The sequence below is a fragment of the Schistocerca nitens genome, chromosome 4 (assembly GCF_023898315.1).
Source record: "Schistocerca nitens isolate TAMUIC-IGC-003100 chromosome 4, iqSchNite1.1, whole genome shotgun sequence".
Lineage (NCBI taxonomy): Eukaryota > Metazoa > Arthropoda > Insecta > Orthoptera > Acrididae > Schistocerca > Schistocerca nitens.
This window is the reverse complement of record NC_064617.1, coordinates 402,538,957-402,557,611: the sequence shown is the minus strand read 5'-3', so window position 1 is coordinate 402,557,611 and position 18,655 is coordinate 402,538,957. Positions and strand designations below refer to the sequence as shown.

Sequence of the window (18,655 nt, the reverse complement as noted above, 5' to 3'; positions counted from 1 at the left end):
TGTAAAGTCCTATAGTGCTCAGATCCATTTGAACTGAATACAGATGAAGCAAGGAAACAGGAAGAAGGTGTAGTGATATGTGAAAAAAATCAAAATAAAAAACAGCGAACAGTCCAAGATTATCAAGTGCAGTATCGAGAGTAGGTGAACAGGCGCAGCGTCGGGGTGAAGTGGTCACGGTATTGGACTGTAAACTAGACGAGCCCGTTCAAAACTCCATCGTACCATTTACTTCTTTTTTCTCACAACATTATGGAAATTTTGGAAATTTGTGGTAAAGTCTCAAGGGATCAAACACAACATTATGAACCGTCCGTTCGGTCACTGAAATGTTTCTTCTCTTTCTGAAGTCTGAGCAGTTGTCATGTTATACACTGGTTATAGAATATGAGTCATATGGTAAGAATACGTGAGAGCAGGCGAGATACCACATAGACGTCTCACGGAAATGAAAACAAATAAACGGATGTGAACTATGTTACAACAAAGGAATTCAAGAGTCAAGAGTTGCAAAACGGAACGAAACTTCAAAAACGTTAAAAACTTACGTTTTGACAGAGCACAGAGAAACTGTGTGATCGTGAAATTGTTGCGTTCATGTGTTGCAGCTTATGTGACAAACTATTATATTTTCATAATTTCCTTGGAAGTGATAACATTCACAGTCATACGAACACCTAAATCTGGCCTGGAGGCATATCTCACTCACTTACCACTAGTACAAATTAGGTGCGTCGATAAGAGATTCCTATCATATGACACGCGTACTGTTAGTAATGCCGTGTATGACACACCAAACTGTTGTCTGGTGGAGGATTCGGTTGACTTGTCGTTTGTCATCACACGTTCACGGTTCCCATTTGAAAGCCACCACGACACAGACATAAATTTCAATACAACGAACAGCGGAAAAAAATCGGCGCGTCCGCTTGCTACTACAACACCGTAACCACTGAACCACAACACCTCTGGTGTGTCAGGCTGCTCCATACGGTACTTCTTATGTATGGACCGTTCACTGTTTCTGTTTTCCATTTTTTTTCCACAGTTAAGTATGTAAGTAGGCTGTTTATGTTTTCTTATTGGCAACGTTACGTAGCGCTCTGTATGAAAATCACTGGCTGTGCTGTGTGCAGTCTGTGGCTAGTTTGCATTGTTGTCTGCCATTGTAGTGTTGGGCAGCTGGATGTGAACAGCGCGTAGCGTTGCGCAGTTGGAGGTGAGCCGCCAGCAGTGTTGGATGTGGGGAGAGAGATGGCGGAGTTTTGAAATTTGTAAGACTGGTTGTCATGAACTGCTATATATATTATGACTTTTGAACACTAGTAAGGTAAATACATTGTTTGTTCTCTATCAAAATCTTTCATTTGCTAACTATGCATATCAGTAGTTAGTGTCTTCGGTAGTTTGAATCTTTTATTTAGCTGGCAGTAGTGGCGCTCGCTGTATTGCTGTAGCTTGAGTAACGAAGATTTTTGTGAGGTAAGTAATTTGTGAAAGGTATAGGTTAATGTTAGTCAGGGCCATTCTTTTGTAGGGATTTTTGAAAGTCAGATTGCGTTGCGCTAAAAATATTGTGTGTCAGTTTAAACACAGTCATGTATAATTGTTCAAAGGGGACGTTTCAAGTACACCTTCCTTCTGTTTTCATGCTCCATCTTTCTTGAGTTTCTGACTGGCTGTCCACTGGGTCCTCTTACCACTAAATCTGAGGGGGGGGGGAGGGGGCGTGCGACGGGGAGTTTCCCCTGTGAGCGAGGCGACCAGAGTGTTCGAGTGAGGCCGGCCTTTAGTGGCCGAGCGGTTCTAGGCGCTTCAGTCCGGAACCGCGCGACTGCTACGGTCGCAGGTTCGAATCCTGCCTGGGGCGTGGATGTGTGTGATGTCCTTAGGTTAGTTAGGTTTAAGTAGTTCTAAGTTCTAGGGGACTGATGACCTCAGATGTTAAGTCCCATAGTGCTCAGAGCCATTTGAACCATTTTTTTGTTCGAGTGACGCCTGCTACGGTCGGGAAACACCGCCAACATTCGGCTGTCGCTGCAGCGTCAGTACTGTTGCGCTTGTGTTTCAGATGTTGTTCTGTAAGGAAAATGGTATCAGCGGAAGCTCTGGTAGCAGCTGTTTCATTTGGTGTATTTTATGGGACCATCAAAACAACTATCATCGCGACTGATTCATTTGGAAGAGTTTATGTGATGAGATGGCAGCAGAATTACAGTTATAAGTACAGAATGCATTTCATTAATCTCTCATTTCTTTCATCGTCTTCAAACAAGAGGCGATAACAAAGCTGAAGTAGCATAGGTGAGAAACACCTGAAAATTGTGTTTTATTGTGTGACAAAAAGTTTTCTAAACTATCTCATTCGGACAGCTTCATTTGAATGTCTGTTGTTTCGTCCTATGTGATAAATCTTCGTTGATCCATTATGGACCGTGGGACAACGGCTGGCATGTGTTTCTTGATGCAGTAATTTACCAACAGCCGTATGTATTGTAGAAATTTATTTTTTGAACTTATGTGCTACCAGTTTCGGCATTACATTCATGCCATCTTCAGGCCCCAGTCTGCGTCGCCTGGCCACGAAGAACTGTTACATAACGATTTGATTCAGGGATCCAGTTATATGGCTCCGTCCGTTTATAGCGTTTTTACGACTATTACGTGTGGGGCCTGAAGATGGCATCAGTGTACTGCCGGAACTGGCACCACATAAGTTGAAAAATTAAATTCCTTAATACATACGGCTGTTGGTAAATTATTGCAGCAAGAAAAATCTGATAAGTGTATTGCGTAGAAAACTCAACGTCTATTTTATGTTGTTCACCGACGCTCAGGGAATCTTGTATGTCAATGACAGTGCTGTGGAGATCACGTAAATTTTACAATACTGTCAAAAGATTTCGGTGAAGTTTCAGTTAGCTTCCACAATGTGCTCCAACTAGCGCTCGTCATTCCAAAAACACATTATGTTAATCGTTGTGGTCTGGAAATATTCTGTTCCTGGATCTAAGACTCAGCTACTAGGGTATTTGATAAAATGCCTCAACAATGGATTTGCCTAATCTCCAATGAATACGAAAGGCAACACAGCTGATGTCTTTGGCAGTGGAGAGTATGGCAGTATATTAAACTCCGCTTCTTGCATCAAGCGAAATACTGTACACTAGAAGAATAAAATCTGCCACCTTCCCTTTCCTTTCCATCCTTTTCATAATACTCAACATCTAATATGAAGAATTTGCTCTGAGGATCCGAAACTGCTTACAGTACGATAGAATGAAAATGTTTGCAACTATAAAACACTGTACTAGAATGTACTGGGCATTTTAGAAGAATGTGTTTGCAGTCAACATAACCAACAGCATATTTTTTATATTTATTTATTTATTTGTGTCATAAGTCGTCTGACTGGTTTGATGCGACCCGCCATGAATTCCTCTCCTGTGCCAGCCTCTTCATCTCAGAGTAGCACTTGCAACCGACGTCCTCTATTATTTGCTGAATGTATTCCAATCTCTGTCTTCCTCTACAGCTTGTGGCCTCTACATCTGCCTCTAGTACTATGGATGTCATTTCCTGATGTCTTAACACATGTCCTATCATCTTGTTCCCCCTCCTTGTCAGTGTTTTCCACATATTCATTCGTCTCTGATTCTGTGCAGAACCCCCTCATTCCTTACCTTATCAATCCACCTAACTTACAACAATCGTCTGTAGCACCATATCTCAAATCCTTCGATTCTCTCCCACAGCCCACGTTTCACTGTAATTCAATACTGTGCTCCAAACGTACATTCTCAGAAATTTCTTACTCAAATTAAGCCCTATGTTACATTCTAAGAGCTTCTCTTGGCCAGGAATGCCCTTTTTGCCAGTGCTAGTCTGCTTTTGATGTCCTCATTGCTCCATCGATCATTGAATATTTTGCTGCCTAGGTAGGAGACTTCCTTAACTCATCTACTTCGTGACCATTAATCCTGACGTTTAGTTTCTCACTGTTCGCATTTCTGCTACTTCTCATTACTTTCGTCTTTCTTCGATTTAATCTCAATCCATATTTTGTACTCATTAGACTGTTCATTCCATTCAGCAGATCACATAATTTTTCTTCACTGTCACTCAGGATATCAATGTCATCAGCGAATCTCATAATTGATATCTTTTCACCTTGAATTTTAATTCCACTCCTGTAACTTTCTTTTATTTCCATATGTTATATATACTTCCATGTGCTACATACACAAATCAGAAAATATTTTGCATCACCCCAGTTCCCAGAACTCCTGAAGATAGATGTTTACTATGAATATTGTATCACAGACATAGTCCCTTTGCCGCGTGGGATTAGCCGAGCGGTCCTAGGCGCTGCAATCATGAATGTGCGGCTGGTCCCGGCGAAGGTTCGAGTCCTCCCTCGGGCATGGGTGTGTGTGTTTGTCCTTAGGTTCAAATGGCTCTTAGCACTATGGGACCTAACTTCTGAGGTCATTAGTCCCCTAGAACTTAGAACTACTGAAACCTAACTAACCTAAGGACATCACACACATCCATGACCGAGGCAGGATTCGAACCTGCGAACGCAGCGGTCTTGCGGTTCCAGACTGCAGCGCCTTTAACCGCACGGCCACTTCGGCCGGCTCGTCGTGTTACGACTCAAACTGTGCGTAATAGGCTGCATGATGCGCAACTTCACTCCCGACGCCCACTGCGAGGTCCATCTTTGCAACCACGACACCATGTAGCGCATTACAGATGGGCCCAACAACATGCCGAATGGACCGCTCAGGATTGACATCACGTTCTCTTCACCGATGAGTGTCGCATATGTCTTCAACCAGACTATCGTAGGAGACGTATTTGTAGGCAACTGGTCAGGCTGAACGCTTTAGACACACTGCCCAGCGAGTGCAGCAAGGTGGAGGTTCCCTGCTGTTTTGGGGCCGACGTACGCCGCTGGTGGTCATGGGAGGGGCCGTGAAGGCTGTACAACACGTGAATGCCATCCTCTGACCGATAGTGCAACCATAGCAGCAGGATGTTGCCAAGGCATTCGTCTTCATGGACGACAATTCGCGCCCCCATTGTGCACATCTTGTGAATGACTTCCTTCAGGACAACGACATCGCTCGACTAGAGTGGCTAGCATGTTCTACAGACATGAACGCTATCGAACATGCCTCGGATAGATTGCTACGGTCGCAGGTTCTAATCCTGCCTTGGGAATGGATGTGTGTGATGTCCTTAGGTTACTTAGGTTTACGTAGTTCTAAGTTCTATTGGACTGATGACCTCAGATGTTAAGTCCCATAGTGCTCAGAGCCATTTGAACCATTTAGATGACCTGGGTGGCCAGCTAGGACCACCTCCACATTTTGTAAATATGCTCCAAGGTTCGGCCAGATGTATGGACAGTTGCTCCACCCTGTTGGAAGTTACTGTAGGTATTTTCCTCCTCCGTTAAGCTGCTACAAATCGTATCCACTAGTCTGGACCATTTTCATTTGGTTGACACTGCATAAGATATACATCGAGATAACAAAAGCTGAAATACAAACACATAATGGCGTACTGAATAAGTAGACATCTGCAAAGTCGGGCACCAACGCGAGTATACTCCATTCCACATCACTCACCACTTGTTTTTCGGTTCCTGAGTATGGATGCCTAATTAGGGCATTAGTAAACAGAGGCGGCCCTAAACGATACCTGCTCGAAGATAACTGGCTGCTTGACACCTAAAAGAGTGGACCACTTATATTCATTATCGGGTATTGCCCCACCAAAAGTCAGAAGATCATTCCTGAGCTTGAAAGAAAGGAACAAAGAGATGAATGAACAGCGTCACCCTCTACACAAGCATCAAACCATGACCAAAAAGCTTAAATCCAGGTGAAGTTTCATATAGTCAGTGCAACCAACTGAAACTTCCATAAAATCATTATGGCAAGAAGAATATCTAGAAGCCCTTTTCACAGAGGAAGTTCCGCTCCAGGGCTTCCACCGATGCTGGCGACGCTGGAAAACACTGAACCGACTTCATACGAGCACGGAGTGATCAAAACAACTTATGAGAAGGCAGGGTTACAGAGACAGTGACAAGTGTGAGTGTGGTGAAAAGTAAACAATGGAATACCTTCTAAAATTCTCGTTAGCGCATGCACTAAGAGTGTGTGCTCAAGAGGATCCACTGAATCATTCTGAGACAGCTGCAGCTTACATCAAATTCAGTATGAGCGAAATATTATATATCTTTTATTTTTGACTACGTTTTTCTGTATTTGGCTAGTAATTTTTATAGAAACATACCTATTTTACATAATGTACTTGTCTTTTTTATTTGCTGTATATTTTATGATGCGGTTTGTACATGAATAAATAAAAAAATTAAATGTTCACAGTACTCTTCCAGAGAGTTTGCTGACTGAATACTACAACATAGTGTCCATATAAAATGCGTTTCACCGCATCCTTTAGCTTCTCCTCCGACCAATACTTCTCTAAACGTCGCTCTGTAGGTTCCTGAAAAATTTCCATATCTTTCTGGTATGTCTGATCCCCATTCAATTCTGTTTCTCTTTAATAAGGCTCTTGGTTGTCTAATTTTACACTTTTCTGTGAATCTTCATATGTAACATCTCCCAACTACTTAATTTTCTATCCAGACTTATTTGTGTGCTCAAGGGTCAGGTGATCGTAGACAAATCTAATGTCATTTTCTCCTTTCTTTCACTTATTTTCCTGGTCCTCTAACTTTGTATTCAGATCTATAATTTTCTCAGTAACTCATGATTCTAAGTCAGACGGTTTATCACTTAATTCCCTTTTTAGTTCTCTTATATTTTTATCTGTCCTTTTTATGAATTCTGATAATTGCTTCAGTGCCCATTCTTTCATTAAAGAGATTTTGCTACCAGATCCTTTTTTCAGTCATTAATGTATTATTTCTCTTTCTATTTAATCTTTCCCATTCTTTTAGTAAGATTAGATTTCATTTTTTTCAGTAAGATGATTTTAATTAATTTTGTTATATTTCTATTTCAATACGATTGTTTGTAATTAACTTTATCCCGTGTTTTTAGTAACATTGTATCATCAGTGGTAATTTTCTCATTGTTTCTGTTACAGCACTCGAACTTACTTTTCCTTCCACAGACATCACATGTTCGATAATGTCTACTATCTGTCGCATTTTCGGACACTCTACATCGAAACCCCTAGAACTATCATGCGTTTGTTATGTTATTTCATTTTCTAATTTCATATATGACATTTTTTCCTGTTGAATTCCTACGTAAATTTTATAGAAATTTTTTGGAATTCACTCCAAACTTCTAAGTTCAGGACTATTGAACAATTTTTGGTATACGTAAAGGCAGCAATCGTATTATGATCTAACAATAAGACACAGTCCTGTCATGGGACAATCTCCCAAGTCTAGTGGAACAGCTCTCTAACAATGTAGAAAGTACTAATGACTTAACTTCTACATTTCTATTTAAATGTACATTTAGTGTAATTAAGAAAGACTGTATTAAATTAATACTGAACTGCTTCGAAAATATCATGAGATGTTGTCACTAGCTGTGTGTCAGAAATTCTAACTATTGCAGTGCAGCGGCCCACATTTGATTATATTTCACAGCCATAAAGTTAATTATTGACTGTAATCAAGTTACTATCAGGACTGTTTGTGGCTTTGATTTTCATAATTTTGTAAATCACACAACGAGACCCAAATATTATACAAAATTATCCCCCCTAAAATAGTGCACATAAAATGTACAAAAACCAAAGTAGACAAATTTCGTAAAACCCTTCACAAAAACATAATTTAAATGAGCGTATGTTTCTACAACGCTGATCCACAACACCAATTTACTTACAATGCAGCAGTGTCACAGTAAATGAAATATAGCAGTAAGACTAAAAGAAAACAAACAGATTCACTTTCACTGTCAGCACAATCACACTGCATTCCTATGCTCACAATCGTACCACACTGATAAGAAATAATTCAAAAAGTGTCAGGTACAGAAGTGCTACGTAGTTCTACTGTAATAGTTGCCAGGAACAATACTACATAATTATTCTTTATCTACTTCAGAGATAGTAATAATGTAAATGGATGTTTGACAAAATCTTCAGATAATTAATAACTGAAACAACAATCGCTCAAAACTACGATTGTAATTCATGACAGAGGAACAGATTTTAGTTCAGAATAAAATTTTCCACAAGGACAAAAACGTAGCTGAAATCCATTTGAAGCGTCATAAGCTCAATGAATATGTGTACATGTGTGGTCAGTCTACATACAAAACTGAGGTGTAGCACTTCTTCGTCGCGTTACATAGGAAGAGGTTGCCAGTGCATCCAGTTTGTCAGTGAGTAAACGAACTCCCCAGATAATTGTGTGGACGTCGTTTCTTGATATTGCCCATTTACAAACGTTCAGCACTTCATTACACGTCAGTTCGCACTTCTCGCTAGCCGCATTCCTACTGCCAGGTGGCCGTTACGCAACAAACAGTTTGTCAAAAGTGCTACAATCTCCTCTTAAATACTCACAAGATAAGTGCTGTTCATGAATACTTTCCAACATAACAGCTTTCAAGGATAAGATGACAAATGATTCCATGTACACACATTAAAGAAAATCTGAGTATGAGCATTTACAAAAATTTAATTTACATATTACACAGAATACTTAAAGAAATAGCAAACAAATGGCTTGTCAAGTAGCGTCTATATATGGTCATTACAGCAAAATAGCTCGCAAAAATTAAATAATACCTAAAGTACGTCTATTGATTTATATTACAAGATATCTAATTGGGCTTCCTTTCCGTCTTCGTTCATTGGTGAAACATTCCGTGTGCTGGTTAGGTCATTTATGTGGCGATAAAAAAATCTGTTTCAGTTTCCTGTATTGAAACGTAAGACAACATTACTCCCTGTATCAAATAAGTTCTTCGGTATTACAGTTAGAGAACTCTCTGTAAATCCTCTCTTTTCCATCGATACTGTCCCTCTACATATTTCATCTATACATTTGAGACGTCATCTGAGCTACTACTGGACTATTTGGAACGACAAAGCCGCTTGATCTTGCTGGAAAGCCTAAAGTGAGATACAGAAAGAAGAAGGAAAATGCAGTTAGGGTTGCCAAGTCCTAAAATAGAAAGCGGGGCTCGGCGTTATATTTAGCCGGACATTTTGCAATAAAAGCCAGACTTCGTATTTTAAATAGAAATAGGCGGTTGGATGTTTCCAATCGTTTATTAATAATCAGTTACAGTGAGCTTTTTGTGAGATCAACCTTAAACGTGCGTAACTAAAAAAATCTACCTTATAGCGACTTTGCATGGGCTTATGACTCGTTGCAACAACACATTTTAATTTTGTAATTTTTTTTATATGGAGTGTAATGTGTTAAACTCGAGTTTTAAGACTACCCCATGTTTTCATAATATGCCATATTCGAATTTAGACACAACGGTGATGCCGCACTGCTACAACACCAGGTGGCTTTGCTCTGTTGAAGTCACACATTTATGCATTAAAAAATACACAAAAATACCGCAGACGTACATTACAAAAAGGAAAATATGGACTGAAGATATACGAATATGCACTTAAAATGAATGAACCTGTACCTTAAACCATCACAAAATAGAACTGGAGAAATAGAAATCTTAATATTTTGTTAGGCATTTGTAACATTACAGTTATACTAAACCAATTCTTAATTAATTTTCGCTGTGTCTATTGTAGTAAATTACTCAACATTTTTCCAACTCGTTCAGAAAGGCCTTCCTTACGTCTGTCAACATATGGCAGTTTTCACATTTGGAAAGGCCCAATCTGTTTCACAAAACGATGCGATGTGGAGCCTCATTGTTGAAATGTTGCTTGCAAAATAAACCTTAATAATTGTATCTGGAAGCTTAATGTCTGGTATAATGATACTTCTTTAGCTCGCAGATTTAACAGCAGCATGCGTATGTAGATTTTGTAATGCATTAAAAATTTGCTTACGGTCACAATATTTTACATAAAATTAGAAAATCAGGATACTAACAGATGTTACAACGGTTGCAATGTTTGGGCGTTTCATTGAAATTTTTATTTCTTAAGGAGCAAAAAGTGAACACTCACTTCTGGGTTTACTGATTATGTGCTACACTGACCTGTTTTTACAACGAAGACAAGCAGCTAGTGACGGCTGCAGTAGAAATAAATTCGACTTACACACTTTTTTAAGTTTTCTTTTTGTGGTCACTTTTTACCGCGCGTTAGTAAATGTTCACAATGGTTCAGAGCGAAGCACAGCTCCACAGGTAGTAATAACTTTTATATGCATCACTACAATCACACACAATTAAACACATAGTTCTATAGATTCTTTCTAATTATCAATTAAACTGAGAGAAGCCTAATTTTAAACATCACTGATCTAAATCTTTATCTTCCTTGCTTTTTGAGCAGGCCGTCACCAACTTCTCCATCGCAGCGAACGCGTAATCTCTATTTCTACAGATATTATGGTAAGGCCTCTTAGCCTTTCAACACTCATTAAAGATATCAGATAGTTTTTAATCATCTTTAACTTGGAAAAGTTACGTTCAACTGGGGTTACAGACATTGATATGCACAAAAATACTGGACAAGTTCTTTCCGGAAATGTACTGAAATATGTGTCGTCAGTGTGGGGAAGCACAGGGGACAACATATCCAATTGATTTACAAGGTCTCCCCTCGATATTTCGCCCACAACGCCTGTCCCTAAACCCACCATTACCTTTCCCACGCGTGCCCTGGTGTAAGCGCATCTATCGGACACGGCATACTGCGCGGACTGTAACATTAGAATTGAAGATATATTTTTTTAAAGTTAAAAAGCAACTGTTCGTTAAGTAAGAACAAATTTTTGTAGCAATCATAGAGGTGCCCCCTCAAGCTCGGAGCCCACCGCGACTGTGGTTCCTGCCGTAACGGTAAACCAGCCCTGCGCTGTGCGTTTGGCTCGTTCGTTCTATGAAAAAAAACATAGAATGCAGACACTAGAGCACCTGGTATAACTCCTTATTCCTCGCCCTTACGTCATTAGCTTGGAACAGGCCTCCGTTATGCGTCATCATCGATAAAAAATCTAACAAAAGCCATACAGGCCGGACTCGCATTTATTTGGCCGGACACGAATGTAAAAAACCGGACACCTGGCACTCTTAAATGCAGCACTGCCATAACACACCGCCAAATTTTCCTTTTCTACGTGTTTGTAAACGCACAATTTTTCATCTTACTGTTCACATAATACAATCATATTTCTATTATTCGCTCAAGGGTCTGTAAAAAATACTGTCACGAAAAATATTTGTATTTGCACTAGAATTTTGTTTAAGAAGGATATTAGACACTAGTCAACGCATAGCAATGTATTCAAATTTTTGCCACCTACTGCTTAAAATTTTGTCCACAGGTTTGGCCGACGTACGCAGTATTTTGTCTCTCTTTCGCTGATTTCTGTGTGTCGCAGCCTGAGTGTGCTGGCTGTGTCCATATATCCATTGTTCATCGTATTGTCGGTTCTTGGAACTGCTGCAGATAGTTCGACCACGGAGGCAACTACGGCAATTGGTGAGAGCCGATAATAAAAGAAATAAAACTATAATTCTAGATCTAAGATTCCAGCAAGTATTAATTCAGTTCGTAATATATATTTTGACAGATGTTTTCCCCCTTCTATGTTTGATATGAATGGCATATCATCTAAAATCTCTAACAGAGCTGTCAAAACAGTTAGGTAGTACAAATTACCGGCCACCGAGAAATCACTGGATATTTATGCTTGTTATTTTTTGGTAAGATTTCTCTTCAAGTGTATTCTTGCGTATCCTTTGTCCTTTCCTTGATCCTCTATCATTTGTGTATCTTAATTACTGTATTAATCGTAATGTACACCGATGGAAAAAATTGAAACACGAAAACAGAAGTAAAGTAGAGTAATGAAATTTCGGAATACAGTTGTGCAGGTAACGCAGGTTAATTTAAGCGCAAATAAGGCATTTGCAAATGTGAAATCTTATTCTTCTTTCCATGGCTATCCGGTTCGGATGTTGGCGATCATGATGGCTGTACTTCTCTTGTTGGTAGCAACACTGATTCGTTCTGTTCAAGACATACTGAACCAGCATCTAAGGCTGTCAAAACATGATATTCGTCTTCTTTTGCTGTTGATTTTCCCTGAAAGCAATTTTTGTACCAAAACATGTCTATTTATATTAAGCGTAATGTGTCCTAGATATTGCAACATTCGGCATTTCACTATCTTTATTAATCTAGGTGTTGTGTTCACTCAAAACTTCTACGTTTGTCACTCTGTGGGTCCAAGGTTTTCTCAGGATCCGCCTATAAAGCCACAATACAAAGGCCTCCAGCTGCTTCTCCCTGTTTTTATTTGAGGTCCCTGTATGTAACCCATATAGTAGGGCAGATTATACATAGCAGTGCAAAAGTCTGGTTTTTGTTATTAAAGTTAGGTTATGGCTTTTGAAGCCAGCACTCATTTTCTGAAACACACTTCTTGCTCTCCCGATGCAAATCTTGATTTCTTGCGAGTTATTCCAGTTCTCATTTATTACAGTTTCAAGGTATGTATATTCTTTTACCCTTTCTATAATTCTTTGGTTTATGACTAAGTGTATTCCTATAATAGTTTCCTTACGACCATGAGTCTTGTCATTGTGGTGTTTAGTTCAAGCCCATACTAACTGCTAACTCTTTCAGTTCCATCCATTAATAATTGTAACGCTTTAATAGTGTCAGAAAATACGATTCGTGATCAGCATATCGAATTCTATTTATCAAAATTCGTCTTCTATTTCTAGGGATCCTCTAAATAAATATATAATATTAAATGGCACGGATGACAAGATACATCCCTGTCTTACTCCCCTGAGAATACTGACTGCTTCAGTGAGTTCTCCATCAATACGCATCACCGTTGTTTGATTCCAGTACAGGTTCTTGGTGATTCGCACATCTGTTTCCTCCATTCCAAATTTCACAAAATCTCCATCAATTTGTCGTGTTTTACTCTATCAAACGCCTTCTGGTGACCTATTAGGCAAGCAAATACATATTTATTTACACCTGTACATGTGTGAAACAATACTTGTACATTGAACAAGGCTTCTTTCGTTCGCACAGCATTAACAAATCCACACTGTTTAGGGGCTGTCTGTTCCTCCCTGTTCCTATATATTCTTCTGTGAATCACCCTTAAAAACAATTTCGAGATATAGCTCATTTAGCTTATCGTACGATAAACCCTGCATTGCTTTGTGTTTGGCTTTTTGCACAGAGTAGTGAACTCCGATTTCAGCTACGCCATTGGAATTTCCAGATACGTGAATTTGACTGAAAATTTGAGTTAACTATTTTACATGATTTTCATTCATCAATTTTAAGAACTCCGCTTCTACTTTATCTGGTCCCACAGCCTTTCCGTCCTTCCTCTGATTAATGGCTGTTTGAGCCTCTGCTTCCACAATATCGGTGCCACTTATTTCATTTGTACTTGAATTAAAAGCACATCTAGTGTAATGAAATAAATTTTATGTACAGTTTTTCTATGTCTTTTTCTTGTCTTCTAATTCCACCTTCAAGTTCCCTGCTTCATCCACTAGTTTCCCATTCATACTCTTCCTGCATTTCCCTGTTATTTCTTTGATTTTCTTGTGTAAGTTAAAAGTATCGTATTTACTTTTATAAAAGTCGATTTTCTCGAATTTCTCCACTTTCTCATTTTCTTTTGCCTCCCTTATTTTTCTTCTGATGTCCTTATTTATCTTTCTGTATTCCGTTCGATTTCCGTTATTGAATCTCCTTTCCTACACTAGATTCAGTATCTCATCAGTCATCCATGACTTCCTCTTCTTTCTCTCTGGTTTCATGTACTTTTCTTTTATTTGCTGTACGACATTCTGTAATTTGTTCAGTTCTGAATTGATATTGTTATATGTGGTGCCTTCTGTGTTAATAGCCAATATGGGTTCTGTTTGCATATTCTGTTTTACTGGCAGGTCTTTCATTTTCCTGAAACTGTAAATCTCCTTTTTTCTCTTCACTCTCTTCATTCTAACTTTAAAAACTACTGCAAGCGTTGTATGATCAGATTTTACGTCTGCTCCCGGGTATTTTTTTACTGACATGCAACTGTTCCTGAAACGTTTATTTACTAGCATGAAATCAGTCTGTTTTCTCACACTTTTCCCAGGTCTGTCCACTGGAGACTTCCATGTATACAGTCTTCTAGGTGTTCATAGTCACTGGATCATTTGACACGGCAAAATCTCCTCTAGTATTCCTCTCTCCTAGTCCAAATGGTCCTACCATGTCTGACGTTCTATCTTCCTCTACTTCCGAATTAAAACCTCCCACCCCAACTGTCAACTCGTATGTGTTATGTTTTCTCAAAATTCCATTTATGTTATCATAAAATACTTCTGTCTCCTTATCTTCGTTGTCCATCGTAGGGGTACACACTTGTATTATATTTATATCACTAGGGCTACCACTCAGCTGCAGTAACATTATACGGGCTGATACAAGTATAGAACTTTTGAGATATCTTGCTAGTTTCGCTAATAGTATTTCACCGACTCCATGCTCATGCTTCCCATATAGCAATCTGTGTCCATTTATGTAAATATCTCCTAAGTTCGCCCATCACATTTCGCTATGTCCATATATCTCTGGTCCCATCCTATCCATTTCTTGAACTGTATTACTTATTTTCCCTTCTTGACTCGTTAATTTTACATTCCAGATTACAACTTTTATTTTTTCTTTCCATTTGATTGCCAAATTTTGAAACCATGGAGAGAAAACTTAGTGTACTACTGATTGGAAGTTGAGACTATTGTCATTGTGGTAGACTTGAAAAGTGATTTGCACACAATAACTTTCTCTGTTAATTTTCTCTACAATGCCCTCCACTGACGGAAAAATTCTCTGACTAATGGTTGGATTGCGTTCATCGTGCCGGGCGGAATATGACACATCTCTGCTTCTTTGTAAAGGTGAAATACAGATTTTAATAAATCGGAACTAAGACCTGACCACGAAACTAGAAGGAGAAGAGACTTGATCCCGCATAACGGAAGAAAAGCATGACGCATGAAAACTGTAACGTTTTCATTTCCAATTTTCCGAACTTCAGTGCATCTACCACAAGACTGTCTGCCTATAACGTCGTTCTTTTGACACGTGGTCCAAAACATCCGCTTGGCATATAAATCATTTAGGCTCCGGTGAACCACCGAGACTAATTATGGGTATTATAGCGTATGAATGTGTGAGTGCAGTCGTGGACTGCGCAGTCGCCTCTGTATGTTTAGTGAGGGTTTTCTTATAGCAAGCATTTCATTTTTAAAACCAGGCTGATCTGCTTTGTAAACGTAAGATTCACTAAAACTGAGATCTCATGCACTGCATTCGTAACAAGAACTTGTATCATTTCGGTTTGAAACACTTCATTTTCCGAACTGTTTCTCGATACAAATTTTGTTATCTTTCTTACTACAATTTTGTATGATGTTTTGAAGCGACTAATCCAACATCAAGAAGCTGTAAATTGTTTAGTGCCTACCGCGTTGACAAAATCTAACTCTCAATCACGTAAAAATGTATCCCTGACATTAACTGACTTTCTGCTGGCTTCGGTAAAGAAAGTCGCCCGTGTCAGTCCGACGCAATTTCCATTCGACTCTTACGTCACCAGAGACTTCCTTTTTCCATCTATACAATTCACGTCCACAACGGACAAAGTGATATTCATGTTGAACAGCATTGACGTATAGGCGTTTCTTACCACTTTCGTTCAACCAATACATCACCGCTTTTTCTTTGTGTGATCAGGAAATTTATTTTGCGGCGTTGCTTTCGGGGATACTTTTATGATTATACGTGACACTATCACACGAAGGGTCTTCATGAGTACAACTTCCTTCAGTTTCTTCGCCGTCTGTGGATTCGCAATCTGCGATATCATGTGTTTCAGTCGTTTCTAACCACATGTCTGCGCTGTTTATACGCTCAGCTAGAAGCTTTAACTCCCATTTCGCACATCACGTAGTCTTCACGCGCGTTTGCTGTTGATGGCTTCATTTGGCTTCTGTTGTGTATCTCCACAGCAAGCAGCAAAACATTTACAGAGTTCGCCATCACCGGTGAGGGGACATTGTATCTTCAGAGCAAAGTGCCTTGAAGAGTATGATGTAAACGTACAGAATATCTTTTACAACTCGAAACAGCGTCAGGATCGTATGTTTCGAAAGACGAACCAGAAATTAAAAGAAAGTGCATACAAAGAAACGAATTGTAGTTTCCCTTTCCCATCGAAACCTGGCAGCGATATTCCTCTGTTGTGAACACTGCGATAAGACGGCCGCACTTCCCGGCCTTGCGCGCATCGGTCACCATACCAAAGCCGGCAAGTCGCAATTTCTCGGGGTTGCCCATCTTCACTGCACGCGCCATGTAAGAGAAACACTCGCAGTCGTATTTTGTCTAGGTGACTTCCCATTCATGTCAGCAGCATAACAGTGGTAATAAAACCAATATATGTTTCGGCAAGACATGTCTGACCATTCCCATGTGAGACTTTTTTGCTTCTATGGTAGTGTACTTTCAACTGTATGCGTTTACACAATTAATTTTGATACACACTGTAGAACCATCATCTATACCTCCTATATCTATACTAATCTGTCTCTACTAATAACAAAGGTGTCAAGTGTTTCTGTTTGAACACGTTAATCTCCAAAATTACTACATAAATTTTCATGAGATTTTCACAAGTAGCTAGAGCATAGCTTGGAACAACATATAGGATTCACCAAAATCGGATGAAGAAAAACAGCTTTATCAAAAACCGTCGTGTCTGTTTACCTATTTGAACATAGTAATCTCTAAAACTACTCGACGAATTTTCATGGGGTTTTCACTGGCAACTTGAGTGTAGCTTGGAGCAACGTATGGGCTTTATTTCATCAAAATCGGGATACCGATAAAGAGATATCGTAATTTGAGTTTTTATCCAAAATCGTCTCGTCAGCTTAATATTGGGGCGGTTTATAATCAAAGCATAGTACACCAAAGAACCATTTGACGGCACTACTAGTTTCGTACTACACCAAAGAACCAATATTACTTTTTAACTCAGTGGCAGGTGTGTTTTCTGCAGTTTACGGCAGTGACACAATTAAGCACCGAAGTCTTATCTTTACGAACACTAACAGCGAATTTACTTGTCTTGGATATACGGATTTACTGATTTCGCTGTGTGTATTAAATCCTTAAAGACACTGATTTGCTCCTTCAGATATGTTTTATTTATATTTGGCTTCTTTCCTAGAAAAGTTGTTGTAACTCGGTGACAGAAATAATTTCTGAAGTTTATGTCAGTGACAAAATTACAGTAAGTGCTGCAATCTTATCTTTGTAGATACAAACTAATATCAAATTTACTTGGCTAGAATATACAGATTTAGTTATTATGGTTTGTGTATTAAAACTTAAAGACAATGCTTTGCTTCTTTTGATAGGTTTTATTTATATTCTTTGCTGTGAAAAACAAATTCACTAGGTTTGCTTTGTGATTTGAGTGCCTAATCATTACATTTTGATTTCGTTTTCTTTACGAATAAAACTGCCCAGAGAACCATAGAGTATTTCTGAGTATACTGGACAGCTAAAAGACTGAGGACTATGCGGTCTTACGAATTGTAGTTTCCCTTTCCCATCGAAACCTGGCAGTGATATTCCTCTGAGGAGAGATTTGCTGCGAATCGAGAGCTTCAGACTTTAAGGGGATACGGAATCGCTTAGTCCCGCAATATTAAATTATGGCTACTATAGGAAACATTTCCTCACAAACTATTGGACCTAGAGAGATAAAATTTTTACTTTGTGTGGATTTGACACGTTGTAACAATACTGAAACAATACTTTTTTGTCAAGGTAATTACGTACAGAGATATTTCATATTTAACTTACAGAATTTTTTCCATCGCTTTTCACTACATTATTAGCTTTAACTCTTTTCTAAAACAGGCAATTCAAAAATATTTGTTTCAGTACGTATAAAACACCCATTTGAATTTGTCACAAACATTTCACACTTCTAGGTTCAACAGCAGCTGTAACAATGTTCCTAGAAGAAGTAAAAAACGGGATACAGAGAGAGGAAATTGAAACATAGGTTGACTCTTAGATAGAAGATAACACGAGACCAGCCACATTTTACGATGCTATTATTTAAATAAATAAATAGCAGTGTATAAACTCGCTGGTTGCTGTTATCTTCTATGTAAGAGTTAACCTGTATTTTGTACACAGCCATGGGCACAGAATGTCAGTTGCCAACTAATTATAAAATCCGGCCTAAGTGGCAAAAATAAAAAAAAATCGTTTTATTGTCCAAATATGGGCCACATGCCTAGCCTTCGTCAGTAAAAACCGGTCTATCTAGTAATCAGTGTGGAAGTGGTTTAAAACATTGCCACCAGAATGCCCAAGGTCCTAAGTGACACCTGTTCTGCAACAAAATCCAGGGTATGTGCCCGTTCTGTTGTTTTTAGTTCGA

The 18,655-nt window shown here is 39.0% G+C and overlaps 1 protein-coding gene across 1 annotated transcript in view; it reads left to right on the top strand.

Moving 5' to 3' along the window:
* LOC126252342 (solute carrier family 22 member 7-like) overlaps positions 1-18,655 on the top strand; it is a 165,748-nt gene that overhangs the window by 53,994 nt on the left and 93,099 nt on the right. Inside the window, exon 4 of the mRNA XM_049953230.1 lies at positions 11,486-11,643. Within this exon, the coding sequence (XP_049809187.1) occupies positions 11,486-11,643 (158 nt within the window). The remainder of the gene's footprint in view (positions 1-11,485; positions 11,644-18,655) is intronic.